Below are 22,527 nucleotides of genomic sequence, written 5' to 3'. Positions count from 1 at the left end.
CTTGCAGTGCGGCTAGTTTGCGAAGAAAACTCTTTACGGATTCATAAGCGAACACCGGCCTAATAATAGCAACATATATCCACATTACCACATGAGGCCTGAGTCCCCATGTCGAGGCAGAGGTCCTGCACAAGCCGTAGGCTATGGGAGTTCGTTTCAAATTTACCTCTACATGTTTGTTCCAACATGCGGCTCCACTTCTTCGGAGAGTTGAAGAGGTCTACCCCTCATCTCTGGGAGGCAAAGCCCATCAAGTTTTCTCCTTTTTGTAAATAATACGATTGTGGTTTTTTTTGGATTAATTTAAAGTCCATTCCTGAGGCATCAACTGTCAATCACCACATGGTGACTTCCCCTGAGCACATTTAGATTCTTTTGGTCTAGTTCGAACACCAAGTTGAAACCCTCCACGTTTGTAGATTTGTCCTTCTTAGTATTCATGAACTTTACCCACATCCACATCCAGCATGCGGATGATGTCCTCTACCTTCCTTCGAGGGCCCGGTAGCCAACATCCGACATGTTCTGTCCTGTGTAGCTCAATATTCACAATAGTGTAGTTGGGCCGACCGCCGAAACTCAAAGTCGAAATTGCCTGCTGGAGCCACTTTAAGGCAGCCTCGTCAGTACACTCCAAATGGAGAAGCCCATCGCGAAAACCTTGCTTGTTAAATCGTGGCTGCGTTCCAGGATGATGCATTGTCACTCTGACATTTTGCCATCCTTGAAGAAAACTCCCAGGGCAGTGATTAAAAGTGAGGCTGCAGCTTGCGCATACGCCCTCGTCCTTCCCGCATTTGTGTCCGTATTCCTATAAGAGGGGCCAGCTTCATTGAGATCTCTCTCGCTTATTTGATCACCTCTTGGCACACCGGTTCTAATCCGGGACACAATATGGTGCTGCCCACAACAGATGTGTTGACCTTATGCTTCTTGCGCGCAATACCGCTGAATGAGGAGGAGGCTGGTGCATCTAGTGTGGGTCTCACCGAGGCAACCAGTATGTATCCTTCTGCCAATTCCATCCGATTTCTCTGGATTTTTTTCACCAAATATAGTCATGTTGGGTATCAAATGAATGGTCTTGATGACAGTATTAGTTTGGACTTTTCTTGAAAAAACGGGAAGTGCGGGTGTTCGAAAATAATAATTTCTTTAACGGACCAATTCTCAGTCGTTGTTCCCGATAGCAAACCTGTTAGAGGAGTTTGCTTCGTTGACAGCCTTGATGACCGTGTTGGCGCCAAGGTGATGCAACGGCGGACTCTCTTCGTAACAGAATACTACGCACCGTGTCAGATAGGTGCTCGAAAAAAAATGTTTTTGTAACCTCGTCTGACGCTTCTCCAGCACACAATTGTTCAATCAGTCAGTCATTATCTTTACGAATTTGCGTTGATTTTTTAATCGTTCGAATCGCAGGTCACCAATGTGGCAGATGGTACCGGATAAGGCCGAGATTTACAATAGAGAAACAAAGATTTATTAAAACGAGTATGAAAAATAACAACTAATGTACCCTGCGTGAACGTCAAGAGAGGAAAGAGCTGGAAACGACCAAGATGGCAGCTGAAGTGGTTCCTGGAAAGAACAGATGAAGTATGACTGTAGCGCCCTGTTATTTACGGCGGTCAGAATTGGACGTTTTGAACTATGGGGCTGCCACGACAAGTTTGTCAGTAGTAGTATCAGTAGTGCTACCTATGGATCTATGCAGAAACTTATTGCGTGATGTGCTGGTGGCATACACGCTCTTAGATGCTGGTCGTCCCATTTTTCTCGAAACTCTCCATGAAGATTAGTACATGTCTGTTGTTCGTAATAACATTCACCGATTTAACTATAATTTTTTAACATGTTTTCATGAGTACATCTGCCGAGATAGTATTTATTGAAAAAATATCCATTAAGATAAAACATACCAACATAGCCCATGAAATAACAATAAACTTTCATTACTAAAGCCGCTGACCTCCAAAAAAAATTGTTGTACTAAAAACAGAAATTGTATTTTTCATCCAATTTTGCATTATTTCCAAATCGCAACACTCATCCAATGCGTTCAAAAGACAAGGTTATGCGGGGCCTCTACAATGGTAATTCTTTTAGTTATGGTTCACTGTTCAAGTCATACCACAAAATGTTGGCAATGAAGTGCATGTAACCATTTGCCGAAATGTTTTAAAACGTTTTCGGAGATGCAATCCGCTAACACGTTTCCAGCTAAGATGCAGATTCATAAAGTCGCATGATCACTCCTCTAAGTGGAGTGCACCGGGTGGTGGGGGTCTTTTGGAAAGTGGAACAACTTAGTACAACTGTGCAAGGAAAAAAGCGTTACAAACAAAAGTAACGCCTATTCCAGGTAAATCCAACAACAATCTTAATTTATCAGTACTTTCAGTGAGATTGGTTTGCTGAATTGCGGCTGTAATTACGAGGTCAATATCAACAACCAGCGAACAAGCTGGCAAAATGCATACACACCAGATATATGTATCTTTTTGAAATTTTTCGAAGGAAAACTGGATTTGTTTGAAAGGAAATAGTTTGGGTGGTTCTTATGTGCGTATCCAGTTAAACAAACGTATTAGATTCAACACATATCAAATGGGGCCGAAAGATACTAATTGCATTCCTCAAGATAGTCAATTTCTCTGCAAGAACTTTCGATAGCACAATCCACCTTACATGTAGATTTTGAAAACATGAATTGCACAAAAAGAACCTCCGAAATTAGAATGTAATCACAGCCAGATGGATGAAGATACTTTTCCTAAATTTCAAGATACTTCATACAGAAAGCATTTTAGAAAGGTAGAACAAGATTGTTTGGACTTTCCATTAGGACAAAAGGTACAAGTGATATTTTCACTCTTTGCAGTCGTGATCTTGGCACGAATTAGCTCCACAAATGCATGCTTCTGCATATATGCATACGTGCATGCCTATAAAGTATAATTAAATTTATAAGATACTATTCAGGTCCATTATCGCTCCGACCGAGTGAAGGGAAAATTCTGCAGAAAAGTCGACTTTCTGGAATGGAAATCCGGTAGGTGATGGAGATGTGGAAAACAAGTTTCTCGGTCTTAGCATAAATGCATCACATACAAACATAGTCGTACTTATAAACAACGAAAATTGCTGTGAAGTATCTCAAGAATGTGAATTGGTTTTCGAATAAGTTTAATCTTGATTATCCCCCCAACGGTTGATACGTGGGACTTTGGTCTTTACTTCTTCTCCGTGCTAAGCTCTCTACAGTCCCAAGCAAGGCAAATTCTTGAGATTGAAAATCTTTTTCTTCGTTGATATGCTTTGATTCTAACGCGGTCACATTCTCTACAGAACGTTGATCGGCTTAAAAAAAAAGATTGATAGACCGCAATGGAAAATTAGACTGGTTTTAAATAACTACATGAAATAAGGACAAATATAACTGAAAATTATGTACTGTAAATGGTTGGAAATTGAATTTGAAATTCGGGTCAAACTGTTGTTCATTTTCATTGATGTTTACCTTTGGTTTTATGGAGAATTACGCATCTCTTTGGATCATCATTAAGATAAACTACTGCATGACTTGGTGCGAACTTTTGTTTAATTTAGTAGCTGCCCTGGTTTGCGTTCGTTGGTCTAACCCAATCATGACTTTCATTGCATTTGTTAACCTCTTCCAACCGATTTAAAGCCTGATAATGATAATAGTTTTGCATTTCAAGCATCAAAATAGTAAGAGTATAACTGGTATCTACAGAGCTCCGATTTTTCCAGGAAGTAATCATCGAACAACGATGTATACATTTGACCGCTATATTACCTTGAAAATGTTTACTTAACCCATTCAATTAAAGGTTGAATTGATTGATATCATCATGGTAAACTTTTGCTTGCTAAATCCATCCGCGGGGGGTAAGGTTCTCTAACCATCTCTAACCTTACACTCACGGTGAGTCCGTAGCAAACTACAACACCCGTAAAGGGGGCTGTTTTCAAATCATTACACGCTTATATCCCCCTAGATGTAGTCGCCAAAATACCGCCTTTTGAGACACAATAACTTTTTAAGAGGGTAGATGGGGCCACCGCAACTCTTCAACAAATTTATGGAGGCGGTACTAACCTTTATGAACCATTCACTCCGAATCCTTAAATCAACATCTTAATGCGGCCGGTAGGATCAATGATGTGGCCTTGATCTTCTTCTTTAACCTTTTTCCCATTTCATAACGATGTAAACCCGCAATGTTTACCTCGGTCATCGGCCTGACTTAGGTGATCCCGGAAGGATCTCAAATCACCATCCACCGTATCAAGCCATCGTTGTTTCACTCAGCGTCAGACCAACCTTGGCAAGTGAGTCCATGCCAGCGCGGACTACATGTCCAGGCCATAAACGGTGCAACCACTTGTCTATCACGGATATCCTCATTTTGTAAGTAATCATGCTTTGTTAATTCAACGCAACATCTTTGTCTCCGTGACTGCGAGGGGTCGTTCATTGTTTTTGATAGTCGGTCAGCACTCAGAACTAATTAAGATTTCAAACGTTCATTGATGCATCGATCGCAAAGAACGTCAATTGTTGAACACCACCACATCCAAGCTGCGCTGATGCGTGAAGAAATTTCATAACGCAGTTTACCCTTCTGGAATGGAGTTGTGAATTCAACCGTTACCCAATCGTCTTCCGCCTGCAACATTCGTAAACCATTGCGAATCTGAGAACACCTTCCAGAAGCAGATAGTGCGTAGATTCCTCGTTGAAGAAAAACTTATCAAGGTATTTTTGCCTGAGGTCTGAGAAGACCGGGCAGCTTCATATGAAATGCTCTTTTTCATATTGGCTAAATATAGTTGGGACCACCACCAATTTTTTCCATGTCCTAGTTTAAGGAACAGTATCCACTTCTTAAAATGCCGCTCTAGAAGGCCCTGGTTCTTTCGCAAAGATTTTCATCTGCCCGCCGGAGTCCATTCTTTTCTCTATTCGGCTGTGTCAACCTTTGCAATTTCACCCTTCAGAGCTGATTTGACAGTGGATGATTGGGTGCCAAATGTTCCATCAGCGATGTTCAAGTCCCCTGGCACCTAGATCAGACCAAGTTTCAGTAGCAACTGGTGGTAATTCTATACAAATAGGCTTGACATGTTGCTGTTATGTAGTGCTGATAGCGCTGCCTGACAGTTGAAACAGGTTGGAATGGTACTATACCTCCATTTTGTCGGAGGATTTTTTCAGCTGCCAGTAAAAACGAATGTATGGAATGCGGTCGTCAGTTTTTTCAGAGTTCGAGCCAGGTCCATAATCGGGTTTACCGATAACACCCCTGAGACCGATCAGCCCTCCGTGATGGACCCGTGAATAAAGCCTGCAATCCTAAAAGGCTCGTGGCCATTTGTTAACCATTCTTCTCTTTTGATGATTATGACAAAGTATGTCTTCTCAAAGACAAATCTATCATCAAGAGGCATTAGAGCCGCGTGATGTTTACCAAGGAATTTTAAGGTGCATGACTGGTCACTTTTCCACACACCAGTGGTATCAAGCTTATATGCGTCATTAGCTATTTTTCACTTCACCTTCAAATGAATGGGGGAGGAATCAATTTAGGATAGCCTCGGGTGCCGCAGTCGTCGTAGTACTCATTGTTCTAGTAACACTAAGGCAACCCAGTCTTTGAATCTTCATCAGCAGGAAAGTTCCGTTTCGACCGCATACATCAAAATAAGCTTTATTATGGATGAGAACATTCAATGAATCTATTGTGATAAAAGCGCCCAGGTCTATCGTAGTCGTAAAGCACCAGAGTAATCCTGGATGTGATGCTTCAACCGTTACTTGGACTCGAAATATACTTCCAAATACTTGACTGTTTGTTCCAACTTGCTTTCCACCCTTGACAAGATGGGTAGCATAGAGATGAGCCCATTGCGGGAGCACTAACTTGCTAGTAATCCTTACAACTAGTTCATTCACAAATGCTTCAGTAAAGACCTTTGTCTCCTCTTAGTCCATTACCAGGAGACATAACGGAAGAGAGAGAACCTCTCCCTGTGGACAGCCCATAAAACATTCTGCCTCTATAAACCCTTCAACATGTAAAAAAATCAACTGATTAACAGCGAATCAATTCTGATTACTGTGTCACAAATCGCCGCGCCTCTCTGCTGGATACGTTGCCACAATTTGGTTTCTACCAGATATTCTAATAGCATCTCGTATTGATGTTGCAACTCCCCCAACAGATATAATGGGCTTTAACATGGCATTCTGCAGTTATCCCCGTGCCTTTACCCTTGGCATATTGAAGAGCTCCAACTAATGGTCCACTGGGAACGTCGTCGGCGGACATTCAAACACTAACACTCATCAAACCAGGTTATCTAGGGTTCATTTGTCGCTCCTGCCTGAACTACAGGCTCGACTCCGTACAACCAAAGTGAATTGTGACACTAAAAAAATGCTTATCGTCTACCTCTCATCAAGTAGATTTTTGGCCGCCTTCCCAAGGCTTGATGCATTCCGACAAATTCCACAAGATGAGGCGTCTACAGAGAAATCCCAGGACACTCGCTCTGTCACTTCTGAGCATGTCGTGTGTTGATAGAATACACTCACGAGAAATTAAGCCCCTTCCAGTCTTCACCGTTCAATAGGAGTGACCCATACTTCCTTGTGCCGTAAAGCCCTATATTTTGATTGATATCATCATGGTGAACTTTGGCTTGCTAAATCCACCTGCGGGGGGTATTGTTCTCTAACCATCTCCAACCTTACTAAACACTCACTCCATAAGAAACTACAGCATCCGAAACAGGGGCTGTTTTGAAATCATTACACGCTTATATCCCCCTGGATGTAGTTGTCAAAATACCGCCTTTTGAGGCACAATAACTTTTTAAGAGGGTAGATGGGGTCACCGCAACTCTTCAACAACAACAACAATCGATTACATTATTTAGCTCGGTCATGGGACTGACTTAGCTGATCCACCATATCAAACCATCCTTGTTTCAGTCAGCCTGCTGGTCGTTTCCCATCAGTCGATCTTCAGACCAACCTTGGCAAGTGAGTCCATGCCAGCGCGGACCACATGTCTAGACCATCGAATACGCTCCTCTCGTAATTTTTCCATGATCAGTGCATCTCCATGTCGATCGCGGATATTCTCATTTTGTAAGTGATCATGCCGTGTTATACCACTAGTCCAACGCAACATCTTTGTCGTCGTTACCGCGAGGCGTCGTTCATTGTTTTTGATAGTCTGTCAGCACTCAGAACCATTTAGGGTTTCAAACGTTCATTAATGTGTGGATCACAAAAAACGTCAATTGTTGAACATCACGCTGATGCGGGAAGAAATTTCATAACGCAGTTTACCGTTGACTGCTAGTATTAATCCGAGATACTTCAATCATTCCCAATAGCACTGATAGTGCCTTTTCATTGGGGTCAGTAGCCGAAAATTCTGTTTTTTTTTCTCCAGATGCAGGTCCAGACTGGGCTATCATTCCACTTTTGAAAAAGGTGTTTGAAAGTTGCCTTGAGGTAAGACGCTAGGAACACGTCATCTACATGGAGCAGGATGTGGGCCGCGGGCTAAAGGATGTCCTGTGTGATAGTTTCCATGATGAGAACAAAAAGAATGGTACTTGGAACTTCGGATCGTAATGGAGCAGTTTAACTTAGCCCATTTCTTGTTCTGACACTAGACGCAATGAATGATAGATAAATCTTGCTCGAACGCATTTTCTAGATCCAGCAAGGAAAGGTAAAAATGAATATACTCACCACGGTTTTTTCCATGAGTAACCATGCAGTGTGTGTGTAATTTTTTTTTAAGGTTTTATTGAAAACTCTTCGGTGGACCACCGTTCTTATATTACTTCGCGGGGCTGTTCAGTTGACGACTGACTAGATGGGCTGCTATCGCTTTGTATCGTATTAATTGTAATAGATTCCATTCTGTGTCTTCGCTCCGCTTCTGCTTCTTCGCCTGTGCATTTATTTTTATTTTTTTAATAGACAATAAACAGAACAAACTCCAATTACTTATTGTCCTCAGGAGGAGGAGAAAGCATTTATCATATCCTACTTCAAGAAGAGAAGTTAAAAGGACCAAGTTTTTTTGAGAATTTTTCTTTTTTTTAGGAATTGCGGGGTCCTAAGTCCGCATCCACTTGATGCCCGACCGGACCAAACAGGGAGCAACTTATTCCCCCCAACCAAGTTGTTGTGCGTTGTAATTTTGGCAAAGGTATCCGGGAGTAGAAGTAGACTTCGGGCCCTGCGAAGGGCGTGTGTTCTAAGACGCAAGATGACGTTAGCGGCGAAGCAGTCCATCAGATCCGGGGAAAGTTTAAAATAGTAAATAAATCCAGATAGGATCTAAATTGTTGTAGGAAGGGGAGGTTCAGAAAGCGGAGGCGGGAGGAGTAGTCCACACGAGGGAAGCTTTTTTTAAAGAAAAGAAACGGGTGAATTTACGTTGCACATTTTCAAGCGCTTTCAAGGGCATTCGCTTAGGCGACATGACACCGAAAAAACCTGCTGTGCATCGATGGTGGGCGTCGATGATACACAGGAGGCCTTGTGCGGTGGCGCTTATGCAGCGACGGTAGGACAATCGTCAGAACTGCGTAGCACAGTCGATGCTGAGTAGGAAACATGTCCCTCGGATGGAGTCGACTTTTAAGTTGGCTTGTGGATAGTGTCCGGATAGCTGAGTGGTTAGAGCATAAGGCTGTCGTACGGAAGGTCGCGGTTCAAATCTCGCTGGCGGCAGTGGGATTTGTATCGTGATTTGACGTCGGATACCAGTCGACTCAGCTGTGAATGAGTACCTGAGTCAAATCGGGGTAATAATCTCGGGCGAGCGTAATGCTGACCACATTGCCTCCTACAGTGCTCTGTAGTGTACCGTTACGGTCTTAAATGAAGTGCTCTAACACACTTCAAGGCCCTGATCCAATATGGATTGTTGTGCCAACGATTATTATTATTATTATTATTGCGGACAATACGGCCTAATACGATCTTTTATAGACACACTAGAATTGTGCGTGGCAGATAGAGATGAAGAATTACTCGACCGAGGTGACTTAGGTATGGTACCAGTATTGCTGGGCGTAGTAACCGGCAGGGTATCAGCAGAGCCATTCAACGGCGTCTCAGAAGCCGAAGCTACGCTGGCGCTCGAAGAAGCAGCAGCTTGAGGGAGCAGAATTGATAGCGATTTTAAAACTGCATTTTAAATCGCCGCTGAAGTCGCCTTACCAGACGTCGGTAGTTAGCTCAGTGTCTAGGTTTTCCTTGAATTTCCGAAACTTGGGCAAGTGAAGAAAACGTCTCCTGCATCTTGGGCTGCACCTTCATACGTTGGACGGTTCACCGAAACCGGACCTATAGCGGTAATTTCTATAGCCACCATGTCTAATTGAACATCCCACCGTAGTTTCACGTAGTCCACATATTAATGTGTTGGATAGGCCTCTGTGTCCAGCGACTATTCCTCGTCTGGTTCCCTGCTGTTTTCCACGCAGGTAACGACTTTATCCACTCCCTTTGCTTGCTTCGATTCGCTTCCTGAACTTCGCACCCGCAATTACGCATGCTGCCTCAATTACGCATGCTGCCTCAATTACGCATGCTGTCCGGTAGACGCAACATATTCGAAGAGCACTTAGTTGATTGAAGTTGTCTGCGATTTGCTTCAATTTTTATCGCGACTGCCCACACTGACTGCTGACCGAGCCTTGCGGAAGCCAAACTGCCTATCTAATAAATAATCGCCACTATCACTTATTTAATAAAGCATGTTATAGATTATCCACTCGAGAACCTTTCCTGTTGTATGCAGAAGACAGATAGGTCTATAGGATTGTGGTTCACCTATCAGGACCAATACAAACTTTTGTAATTTCCTCTTTGCGGGGAAGGACCATTCCTTTGGGCAGTCTGTGAACACCCGTGGGAGCATGTTTGGCACCATTCTCATTGCCAATTTCAACGCCTGTTGGATCCAATTCCATCAGTACCGGGGCCTGCGTTGTCCCAGACTCTTGTAACTGCGTCCAGAACTTCATCTGAGATTACTGAAGAGATGTTTTCTGAATTCATTGGTCTTGTTGTGAAGGTGATTTTCGGATGTTGTGATCTTGGCGACTAACCTGTTTCCGGTCTCTTCAAATGAGAATTTATTGTTATGAGTCATTTATTAATGTTGATATACAGAGTCTGATGGTGGCTATGTGTATACTCTTCGCTTACATGCCAGTGAAGATGCTTGACCAGCCAGTCACTTACAAAACTTACATCCACGAAGGAGCCTAGTTTTCCACGCCTAAAGGTGTTTATGATTCCGATGTTAGACACAGTGATATTTAGGCAGCAGAACGTCCCAAGTAGAATTCTTTCCCTTTCATTGGTTTTCCGACTTCCGCATTCCACTGCCCAAACGTTGAAGTCGCCAGCAATAATTTTGGGGTTATGCTCTTTGGTGTCTCTTACTAGTGTGTCTAGCATATTACAATACTGTAATAATATCATACTTGGAGCGGAGCAACAGTTGCAAATGTAGATGTCATAGCTATGATCACTGTCTACATCCCGCCATACGCTCTCCTTAGGATCTTGATATTCGTCTCATGCACGTCCTTAGTTTCAAATGGTCTTTGATGGGCTGTGCAAATTTCCTATTTGATGGTGACCTGTATGTCTGTTTGTCTATCTGTCACACTCATTTCCTCAGAAACGGTCACTCCTATTGATACGAAATTTGGTGGAAAGATGTGAACTATGAATGTCCTTGCATCACTGCAACAATGTAACATCGCTCTACGTTCAGTTTACATGCGAAAGAGAGTGTAGTTTTTTTTCATCGAATGTAGTCATATGGGGCATCAAATAAAAGATCTCGATCTGTACTTTTCAAAGCAGATATTAGCTTAAACATTGATTGCAAAGGGGAGAGTGTAGGGGTCCGAAAAAATCAATTATTTCAAGGACTAAAAACTACCCGGCCTAATTCTGAAAAAAAAATTTGGTGATCCGTGCGCATGGTATCCAGTCCTTAAAATACTCCCCATTACGATATCTACTCAAATAAAGTTAGTAATAGTATATTATTATGTTTTGAAAATTTACTGCGGGCACCCTTTCAGTTCTTCTTAGATTTGTAAAATTTTGCAGTAAGGGACTCTTCAACAAGAGTCATCATATTGGAAAGTTTGGTGAAAATCCTTTTATTATTCACAAAGATATAGAAGGCTAAAGTTGCCCCGTCAACCTACATACGCTACGGGCGTGGAACCATCGTATACCCAAATATTCTTACATAAAAAATCAACGAAACCTTTCATACCTGAAGCCTCCAGCTTAAAGTTTCCCGACTTGTTTTGGATTAGGGTAGATGATTTCCAGCTAGCCCCCCCGCTCTCAGATCAGGAGGAGAGAGAAAGTAGAGAATTGCTAACTACAGGAACTCTTCGCCATGTGGTTCCTCCACCGGTCAAGCTCTATCTTCTTCGCAGTAAGAGGAACCCGAATGTAATGCGCAACGAGTCTCCATCTATCAACGCTCCTCCACAATTCTCTAACAAGATTGTCCCGAAAGAGCAATTCTGTGCCTACATAAATTTGCTGAAGATTACCGTACCATCTCCCGCGAGGTGAGTTGCTCTCACTCACAACCCTATTACAGAATACATAATCAGTCATCTTGTGCAGATAAGACTGAAAACCTCCACGCCCACTTACGTAAGAAGTCATTCTGCGAGAGAATAGCTACTCATCTAATGTATTTTGCCGTTCTTGAAAACCAACCATTTCCCTTAAGTCTTCTCCATACCAAGTGCGATTCTTCTAGTTTGTCAAGTTTTAACAAACTATTGTAAAAACCGTTCCATATGTCCAGGCCCAGGACGAGTCCTTGCGCTACCCCCGACATGATCTCCATTCTTCTCAGTCCCCCTAGGTTCTAATATAGCAAGGAGCGGTCTCTCAATATCCTTAAAAAAAATCGCCCGGCACGTGGAATGAATTTTGTATAGCACCTAGCATGTCTCCCTATCATTCGAAATTAAAAACATTTCTGGCATCAAGTGTTACAAGGAGCATTACTCGTCGAGATCGACGGCTGTTTGCCTCTCTCCCGATTATATGACAGCATCCACCATATAGTTTCCTGCTTTAAAACCGAAATGTCTTGGGGATAAGTTCCTGACAGCACGTATCGGTTCAGCGAATCTACCTCTGATGAACTTTTCGAGCCTTTGAAATGCAGGCAGCAGCTTATGGTGTCACTTCCCTTTGTTGGTCACTGCAAGCCTCACCACTTTCCACGACTGGATACCTTCCAGGATTTGGAAGCCTCGCAGGCTGTCGTTATCAGGGTCACAACTTCCGTATTCGTGTATTCCATTGTGACTGCCTGTTCCAAAAACCATAACGATTCTATACAAAGGGAGAACGCAAAGGTGGTCCACACAGACAAATGTTGATAACCACTTCGAATGCAATGTATTTAGGATCGCTTGCTGAGGAATCTTCCAGAACTCGTCACTCGTCTAGTAATTCCGCCGTGAAGGTTACATCGGGAATGCTTCCTTCGCAATCTGGCCGCTTTTGGCATAAATCCTGCGTTTACAACCACGAGCCCTGTTCTCGCAGCGCTTTCCAGGAACTGTTTCCCTGTGGAGCCTGGGTGGGGTATGTCCTATTAAAGGGCCCTGCCATTGAAGTCACCCTCAACCACTCAAGCAACAGTTGTTCCGCTGGATTACCTTTCTTTTTCCATATTGAAACGGTTATGCCACATGGTGTTCTATCGTCCTTAGTCATACAATTGATGAACTCACTGAGTTAGTTCTGTGTCCTAGCTCTTCAATTTCCGGAAATCACCGGCACTGTTATCAGGTCTCGATACTTTCCCGGGTTTCATTCGTTTATTTCATCTCTTAGGTTCAAATCCAAGTTTGTCATCGATGTTTACGCTCCTCTTTGTGCTTGTCTCATCGCTATAGGTTTATCATTTGCATAACATTAAAGATGATGGTAGTAAACCTGTAGAATAGTCTCATTTAGAACGGAATATGAAAAAATAGCGATTAGTGAACAGGAGACCCACAAGATTCCATTAAAATTTATATTGTAATTAATTTAACTATCATTTCCTTTATCTTGCAGTTACGTCCAAAATGCTTAAACAAATCCTACGAGATATGTACGTAGACCCGGAAATTCTAGCGGGTCTAGATGAAACGTACAAACAAACTTTATTCTGCAAAATGCGCGAGGAACAAGTGCGGCGTTGGCGAATATGGGACGAAAAACAACAAAAAATGGCATCTTCCAAATCAAAAGACTCAAACAAGAACAGAATCAAGCGCCATGTTGATTTCCGCGTAGGAGATGATGGTGAACCATGGGTTTGGGTTATGGGAGAGCATCCAGATGATTTGTCTATCGAAGAAATTTTAGAGCGCGAAGCAAAGGATAAAGCCAGACAATTAGCTGAGAAGGAATTTCGAAAATCCGTTGAAGCCCAACTCTCAGACATAATAGATTTTGATAATAAGAAAAATAAGATAAATGAGGCCGATCTCGAAACTCCAAAAATTGAGGATATGGAAATTTATTGTTCAGTCGATGAATTGAAAGAACGAATGAAGCCACAAATTCCACAACATATTAACGAAATCCAACACAATGCTTATAATAATCGTCTTAATACCTCACCTAGTAGCCGCACCAATAAAATTGATGTTCTTCAAGAGATCACTTATAATAGACCAAAACCGTCGGCTAAAATAGCAGCTCGAATCGCACAATGGGAACAAAGAACTATTGGTCAGAGAACTACCGAGATCTTCAAACAAATTCAACAGAAGAAACAGGAAACTGTTAAGGAAGCGGAGGAAGCTGCTCGAAAAGTCGAAGAACATTGGAGGGAGCAAGGTAAGATCAATTTTTAATCCTTGAATACACAACAATTAGGACTAGAGTATGACAATTGTACCTTAATAATACTAAATTCTGTTAAGAGAAGTTGCATTGCGTCCTAGAAGAACTATTGCCCTCATTTTACTGATCATGGTGGGCCCATTAACTATGGTATGTCCAGCAATCCCATAACCCAAGTATTTCAACTTTGCACAAGTGCTGGACACTGTCCCAGAGCATATATGGAGGTTTGGTCACATTCCGCACAGAACCTGCAGACAGTGTCCGCAAATATCCCTTGCTTCCCCAGGTAATAGTATAGTCTGCAGTGATCAGTGAATATTCTCACTATAAGGAGACTCTTCCTGGTGAGGCTTAAACAATCCACAAGGTCTTCATTTGATTACTTTCAGGGATTGATCACCAACCCCAATCGTGAGGAGTTTGTCTCTGCCCTCCACCTTGCTTCTGAAGACTCTCCAGAATCGCATGTGGAGATCATTTAAACAATTAGGAGGGGTTTTAGTCGCTTCGTCTCTAAAGCTGCGGCTTTGGGAAGATACGCTGTCACCATGTGTGCCCCTGGTGTATCATTTCCAACACATGTCGACAATTCTGCTCTCTTCTAGCCTTGCAATTTAGGGACTGTGATTCTAAACTATTCCGCAGTGTCCTCCGTCATGCAGTTCACCAGTAGGGATGGAATAAGTGAATCCCTTGGTGTCCAACAAGCGGCCAAGAAGAAAAAGGCCCCTTCGCCGAAGAAAGCTGAGCCGGAGAAAGTTCCGGGTCATTCTTTTATTATGGCCCCAACTTTGAAAAAAGGGAAAGAACCTACAACTCGTAAACCCGGACAATGGACAAAGGTGGGCGGCAAAAAACGACAGAAGGAGAAAAAGAGAATTCGTCCGGATATTATCATTATTTCCAAGAAAGGAGGCTGTTCTACGCCGAAATCCTTCGAAAAGTCAAAGCCGATCCGGAATTGACAGACTTGAGCGGCAGTATGAGTCGTATCAGGCGTACGGAAAAGAGAGATCTGATGCTGGAGTTAAATAAATCTGGCGAGAAGACAGTGGATAGGTCAGGTAGAAAAGGCGTTAGGTGACGTGAAAGCTCGAAAGCAACAGATAGTAATCGAGTGTAAATACCTAGACGAGGTCACATCACAACCTCAGCGGAATAGAAGAAAGTGCCATCAAAAGGATGAAGAAGGCATATGGACGATCGGTACACAGAGGTACACAGATCGCTATTATTAGCCTCCAGATGGAATCAGGGATTAAATTACTGCAGGCAGGGTAAAAATAAGATGGGTCGTGTGTCGATTCAGATGCCTCGATTTCGGTCACTTTGCGACAGCATATACTAGTGAGCACGATAGGTCGAGAAGGTGCAAGAAGTGTGGAGAAGTGGGCCATCTTATTAAAAACTGTATGGGAGATCGACGATGCATGTTATCCAAAGGAAGAAAGGGAGTAGACGAATGGCACGTTGCAGGTGGCAGGTGACCGGCATATAGGAGGGAGCTGAATCGTAGGGCTAAATGAGGTTGATACAAACCAGCCTCAACCGTTGCAAGGCAGCTTAAAACTTGCTCTCCCAAGCCATTCGAGAGTCGAATGTGGACGTGGCACCGTGTCTGCGAGGGAGGAGGCTTTGCCAACGGACCAGACCATGGATACTGCATTCTTCGAAGATAGCCTTAAGGAGGCTATACGTAAGTAAGCGGAATCGCTAGAAGCAGTGGTGCCTTGAGGCAAATACAAACCCGTGGGGCGCTGCTTACAAGTTCAGTACAACAAGAAGAAAGCGGACCTTATCCAATGGTTCAACAGGACATCTTCATTATCCCCGGGCTGACCAAAGAGGAACTACGGGAGATCTGCGGACGAATTGGAGACAATAAGGCTCCAGAATTTAACGGGAATCATGACGAGGTTGACTGCTAAAATTACGCCCGCATGGTTCAGAAGCACATTTGAATCGTGCATGGCGAAAGGAGTGTTTCCCGCCCAATGAAAAAGGCAGAGGTTGATTCTGCTACCGAAGTCCTAAAAACAACCTGGCGCACATTCTTCATATCGCCCTATCTGTCTTTTAGACACTATAGGGAAGATGTGTATGTCCGGAATGCCTTTAACTCGGCCAACTAGAGTTGAATTAAAGGCACCCTCGATAAACTGGATGTCCCTGATTACTTAGCTCGGATAATCGAGAGTTACCTTGCGGAGAGATTTCTTTGGCAGACGGACGACGGGCGGACGAAATATTTTGGGACAGCAAATGTTCCCCAAGACTTCGTATTGTGTGGAACATAATGTATGACGGAGTGCCCGGCCTTCGCGTGCCAAAAGAGACAACGTTGATTGGTTTTGCAGGCGACCTGGCGATGGTAGTAGTTACGAAACACCACCAAGGCATGGAACTGCATGCGGGCGAAACCATTCATGCCAAAAACACTGTCAAATCCGAGTTAGTAATCACGAGATCGTTTCAAAATCGATCATTAGATATCTGGGGGTAATGATCAATGCCAAGTTGAGCTTCAAGGGGCACCTGGACTATGCGCGTGAAAAGGCAGCAAAGGCTAGCTCATCTCTAGCAAGGATGATGCCTAATATTGGAGGGCGAAAATCTCCTGTAGGTACGTGCGCACTGGATAAACAGTGAACCAGGGAAGAATAAGTTCGGCATACCAGCCAATCGCGCTGAGGGTGTGCAGTGCATATAGGACAGTATCTGGTGAGGCAATGTGTATCATCGGGGGGATGATTCCCTTGGATCTTCCTATCTTCGAATGCGGCACACTGTTTATATTGGAGAAAGACGGCGAATCCGGCCGAAGTGACTGCGGGCTTCCGACAGGCCACTAGCAAGGAGATGTACCCGATATGGCAGCAACGGTGGGATAATTCCGAAAAAGGCCACTGGACCCATACACTGATCCCGTGTGTTGAGAGAAGGGTCAAGCGCAAACATGGAGAATTAAATTACCACCTAACGCAGATCCTTACGGGACACGGTTAATGCAAGAAGCATCGCTTCGGATTGGATGAGTTCCCAGACTGTCCCGAATGCGCCGCTTCACCCGAGGACCCGGAGCATGATATTGTCCACTGTCCGAGATTCGCGAGTGAAAGAGGGAGGTTAAACGACGGAAACCATGACGGACGCATGACTTAGTTATGCTGGTGTAAACCAGCACCCTTCTCGCGATGTAATACTTCACGGTAGTCCCGCGGGGATATTGGCGGAGAAGTAGAGGTGGTTTACTGGGTCCGAATTCCACAGACAGCTACAACGTGGCGTAGCAACGTCTTTTTAAGATTTCCATCTCCACCCATAAGAAACCTCCTTGCCTGCATTTGTATATGAAGATGGAGAGGCGTTATTCCCAGAAGGATCTCCAAGGATGCCGTTGAGTATGTCTTCATTGTCCTATAATGACCTTGCCTGGATTGAAAAATTTAGAGTGAAAAAGATCCTATTCATTTTTCGCTCGCCTCTACGTCCTTGATACATATCCCAAGGCTACGCTGCCCGTTGAAGAAAAGACCCTTTAATAATTTCTAGACCATTCTGAAGTAATGCTGGGAAAATGCCATCTACTCCGGATGATTTCAGTAGTTTAAAGGTTTCTACTGCCCATCTTACCCTAGCTCCCGAGCATACCTCGTTTACTGGTTTCCAGTTCTCCATTATACCCCTGACTGTCGTGGGGTAGGACCTCGGAATGAGTTCCGAGAAGCAGATTTACTCTGTCCTCCTCATATTCCGTCTTCCTTATTCGGGTAGGTAGGAGATATTGCGTTGTCTTTGGCTATGGGTAGGTAGGTAGGTATCAGTTATCGCTCCGAGGAGTCCAATTAGCAATGTGGTGCCCCGTTTTGATGCCACAAACTTCTAAAACCGTGACTGCTGTTATGAGAGCAGGGAAGTAGAGTCCAGCCGCTAGCTAGAACTGGGCAGTCAGAAAGAGAGTGCCTGAGGGTTTCCCCATCTTCTCGGCAGCTTCGACAATACGAACTGTAGTGTATGCTGAACCTAGCGACATGGCCCCCTATGGACTAGTGTACCGTGCAGACCGCCGTAATCAGGTATGCATTTGCAGGCGTCTGGCACGGGAGATCTCGTGATCGGGTTTTGTTATAAGCGGGCCAATTCCTTCGCCATATGAGGTCCGCGACTGCTAAGAAGTGCAAATAAATTTCGCAGTTGAAAATCGCCAGCGACACACCGACTGTACCTGCGAATGGCGGAGCCCCGCCTGGACAATCTGACAGCCCGCTCATTCCTCTCTATGCTCCTATGATCGGGAAGACTTCGCTGCCCAGCATCCGGACTTACGTAGTCAGACGACACTGCACGCTGCAACGTATTGCGTATGGCATAGTCCGTGGGGAATGCCCAAATTTCCTAGGATGTTACAATGGCGGTAGGGCTTCGGTGTCCAGCATTCGGCCTCACGTGGTCTGAAGGCACTGCACGCTACAATGCATTTAATGTGGAAGTCTAGGAGAGAAAATCAGTGCTTTTTTATACCTCAGTCAGTCTTCGGTTTGTTTTGCCCGTTTGAAGAGTTTCCAGACCTCCGTTTTCACCCTAGCTACGTTCCTGCTCCACCAGGATGCATCCTTTGATGACTTGGTCTTATATGCATCTATGACGACTTTGTCTTCCAAAACTGTTTCCAGTTTCAGCTCGCTTCTTATAAATGAGCCATGTTTTTCAAGTGGCTTGCATAACAGCCCCAATCTATTCTCCCGGGATTTCCTACTGTTCCTTTTATTTCGTAGTTGCCTTCGATGCTGCATCTGATTATTCTATGTTCCGACATAAAGGGCTTATCCAACACCCTGAAATTCTTGACCAATTTGTTCATCGAAGTAATTCCATCCCTACCCAATGCCTTGACTGCCCCCGGCTCCCAGTAAAATTTGGGCAGCCACAAGGTGGTTTGATTGCCTCCAAGGATTGGTAATTTACCCCGATCGTGAAGGGTTTACCTTTGCCCTCCATCTTGCAATTAGGAAGGTCATTACACCCTTCGTCTCTAGCGCTGTGACTTTGGAAAAATGCACTGGCACTATGTGTGCCCCTAGTATATCATCCCCGCAATTATCGATGGATAGAAGGAGACTACAACTCTGAAATCGTTGAAAATTTCGCCTATCTATCTGATGAAATCTGTGCAGGGTTATTGGCAGCCAACAGAGCCTATTTCAGCTTACAAAAACGGTCGAAACGTCTCACCATAGGGTCGAAACTCTTACTGTAAAAGACTATGATGTTTCCAGTCCTTATGTGTTCCTCGGAATTGGAACTCTTGACCTCGTTCGAGAGAAGAATCCTCCGAAGAATTTTTTACCCCTTACATGCTGATGGACGATTACGTAGCCTATATAACGATGGTATCTATGAGCGGTACCACTACCGTCGGGTTGTGAAAGTCCTGGGGGGTTTAACGTGAGTACCTGCCGTAAAGGCATAATCCCACGATCCTCTTCGGACACGGATTGATTTTGGGACCACAATCAGAGCCCCGCCATGCAAGCACAGCGATCCTGGTTTATACTGAGTGCAGGTTCAGCATTCATACCAGTGGATGCGAGGCCTATCTAACACCTCTGCCGCAACTAAGGAGTACGGCACCCGAGTTGTACAGCGCAACTCCACGCTCGAGCTCCGAGGAGCTCTGCCCGCGATGTAGGCATAACCACAACCACCATGAAACTCCCACTAGGGGGCCAACCGCAAATAACCGGGCCGAAAACACATCCTCCAGGAATTCTCCTGGAGCATATGCTCTCAGAGAGCCATCCCGGTTCCCATGGTACTAGATAACCTCCGGTGAGTCTTCGTGGCAGCACCACTTCAGATGAGTCCCTTGCAGACTCGGGTCTGGTCGCCCTCCTCGAGTACGTGGGGACGGAACTTCCCAACGGGTTGACTGGACCGTCAAGGTTGTGGATAAAATCTGGCTCAATAGAAGAAATTTTTTGAATTTCCTGCTCCTCACGAGTGAATTTTTGCTCCGGAAGTGTTTTCGACAGTATGGCCAGTCGAATCCCACACTAGGAGAACTAACGGCGGATCTCCTGGCTCTTGTCTTTCAGTCTTTCAACTCGTACTTTCCTCTCTCATGGGTTTGGGTTTCTTGGGAGCATTCCCTTCTTGTGGGCTGATCTCCGTTGCCCCTTAATTTCTTGGCTCTGATATTGGAGGCTTAAATCTATTCTGAGCCTTCTTAAGGGCCGTTTTAGACCTTTCAGATTGTGCAGATACCATTTAGCACCTACTCCACTGAGGTCTGTATCCACCCTGATGTCCGATAATACCACTCTCAGACGTACATAACACCCAGGATTGAGGGAGGTATTTTTCGACTCCTCAGTCTAGATCCGTAGCTTTTTGTTAATGGTAGGGTCACTTCGAACAGGGTGTGGTCATCACTCTTGGAGAACCACATATTACTTCCAAAGAGAGACAGGTTGACTCCCAGGGTACTATATTCCGCGTCAGTCTATCCTGCGGTCCACTGTTTGAACCCGAATTGTATCTTATTCCATTTAATGAATAAATCACTAAATTTTCTTATTATCTATCATTCTACAGAACGTAAAGCGAAGGAAGCAGAGGTTCAAATGCGCGAAATTGCACGTCGCGCTCGTGAAGAACACAGAAAATCCATCCTGGATGATAACTCCACGAATTCAAGTCCAGCCGCTAGTCTCGATATCGCTGTACCACGTCCACCGAACCAAGAAGCAGTTGTGCAATGGTATCGAAATACGGAGTTTCCCAAGCGTACTGGCATCGATCCAAGTGGAAAATTGGAAAAATGGTTTCATGGTCTACTGAATAGAAACGACGCCGAGGCTCAGCTTGCTAACGAAGAACAAGGAACATTCCTAGTTCGTATTTCAGAGAAGATTTGGGGTTATGCCATCTCATATAAGGATGTCGACCGTTACAAGCACTATTTGGTTGATGCCAGTAACGGAAAGTATCAGTTTTTAGGCCAGAACCAACTGACACATAACAGCCTTAGTGAGTATAAATTTTATATCAAAAGATCTTTTAAGGAGTATCGTGCTCATGAAATCATTTTTCTTTTTTTTCCAGGTGATCTCCTTAAATATCATTCAACTGTTCCTATCACAATACTTGGTAACGAACTCCTGTTAAGATCGTGCTCAAATAATGGCCATATTCCAGCCGTTCTAGAAGGGCTTGTGTAAAACCTAAGAATATAGAATTTAAGATTTTTTTTAATAAATTTATGGATTTCACATATACAATCGAAATTGTGTATATCTAAGTATCCGTTAATGTCGGGAAAGTATCCTGAATACAAGGAACAAATGTTCTGTAATCATTATTTAGCTCCAAAAGTATCTTATCACTGAAGACGCCGCAATTGTTCAGAAACACATACGATTTCGGTGAATATTTAGATAGATTTCCTTAGACTATTATTTATGGCTGTTACAATCAGTTATCGATCTTTTTGTGAAAACCGTTAACTGGTTACGGATAGGTGTACACCAGTTGTTTATTGAGGATATGTTTTCACATTTCAGCTCGAACAAAATACATAGAAACTAGATACCCGTATCTGTACTAGAAAAAAAGATAGTGCCGCTTCAAATGTAAAAAAATGTGAAACTTCAATGACTGAAAATTCACCAATTGATGAATAATTTTCATTTATTAGTAATATAAGTAATAAACATTTATTTACTTACATCAATTCAGTTGAATTTGTTGATTCAAACAAATTTATCTTGAATAGTTATTCGAAGTGAATTTTAAGTTAATATCTTAATATTATATTTTATGCATATTCAAACTCAACTTTGAAAAGACGCAAAATATCAATTTTTTGTATTTGTATTTGATTTTTATTTAATTTTTGACATTGAAAAGCAACCACGCATTTTATTTGTGATTCTTAGACGTTGCAACTACCCGTGAAAGCTATTTGAATATTTGTGTGTTTTAGCCAGTTAGTATTTTAAAATGATAATAAAATGATAATGATGACGAATTTGTTATGAAAGCGATAGATCAAATGGAATATGAACCAATAAATTATTTTGGTGCTCTTTTTTATAAAAATATATTGTTTTATTGATGAATTTCTGCCGGACTGATAGTGTCAAAGAGTCTACCCAACAAACTAAGTATTCCATTCAGATATATAACCTACATTCTGATAATTTATGATAGATATATATTCTAGCGAATTCTAGATACTCAAGATAAAAATTTAAACATTTTGCATAACTATCAACGATCATGGAGTTGACCGCATCCCAATTCTCATGATGTGCTAGCATTTTCGGTACCAGATTTTCTGGTACCAGCACCTCTCCTAGAGTCTCCTCTAGGTTCCTCCTTTCTTCCACAAATCTCGGACAGTGGAAGAATATATGCTCTGGGTCCTCTGGGACTCCATTGCAATTTGGACAATCGGGTGAGGTCTCCAATTTAAACCTGTGAAGGTATTGGAGATATCCTCCGTGTCCCGTGAGACACTGGGTGAGATTATAATTAATCTCACCGTGTCGTCT

The 22,527-nt window shown here is 43.3% G+C and overlaps 1 protein-coding gene across 1 annotated transcript in view; it reads left to right on the top strand.

Annotated features, from left to right (window-relative positions):
• The window catches only part of LOC119655149 (SH2 domain-containing protein 4A-like), a 134,872-nt gene extending 112,806 nt beyond the window's left edge, over window positions 1-22,066 (top strand). The window contains exons 3-5 of the mRNA XM_038060888.1: window positions 13,193-13,963; window positions 20,567-21,001; window positions 21,077-22,066. Of these exons, the coding sequence (XP_037916816.1) occupies window positions 13,204-13,963; window positions 20,567-21,001; window positions 21,077-21,192 (1,311 nt within the window). The 5' untranslated portion in view covers window positions 13,193-13,203 and the 3' untranslated portion in view covers window positions 21,193-22,066. The remainder of the gene's footprint in view (window positions 1-13,192; window positions 13,964-20,566; window positions 21,002-21,076) is intronic.
• Window positions 22,067-22,527: the final 461 nt, after the last annotated feature.

This window comes from Hermetia illucens, chromosome 4 (assembly GCF_905115235.1).
Source record: "Hermetia illucens chromosome 4, iHerIll2.2.curated.20191125, whole genome shotgun sequence".
Lineage (NCBI taxonomy): Eukaryota > Metazoa > Arthropoda > Insecta > Diptera > Stratiomyidae > Hermetia > Hermetia illucens.
This window is presented reverse-complemented; position numbering and strand designations above follow the sequence as displayed.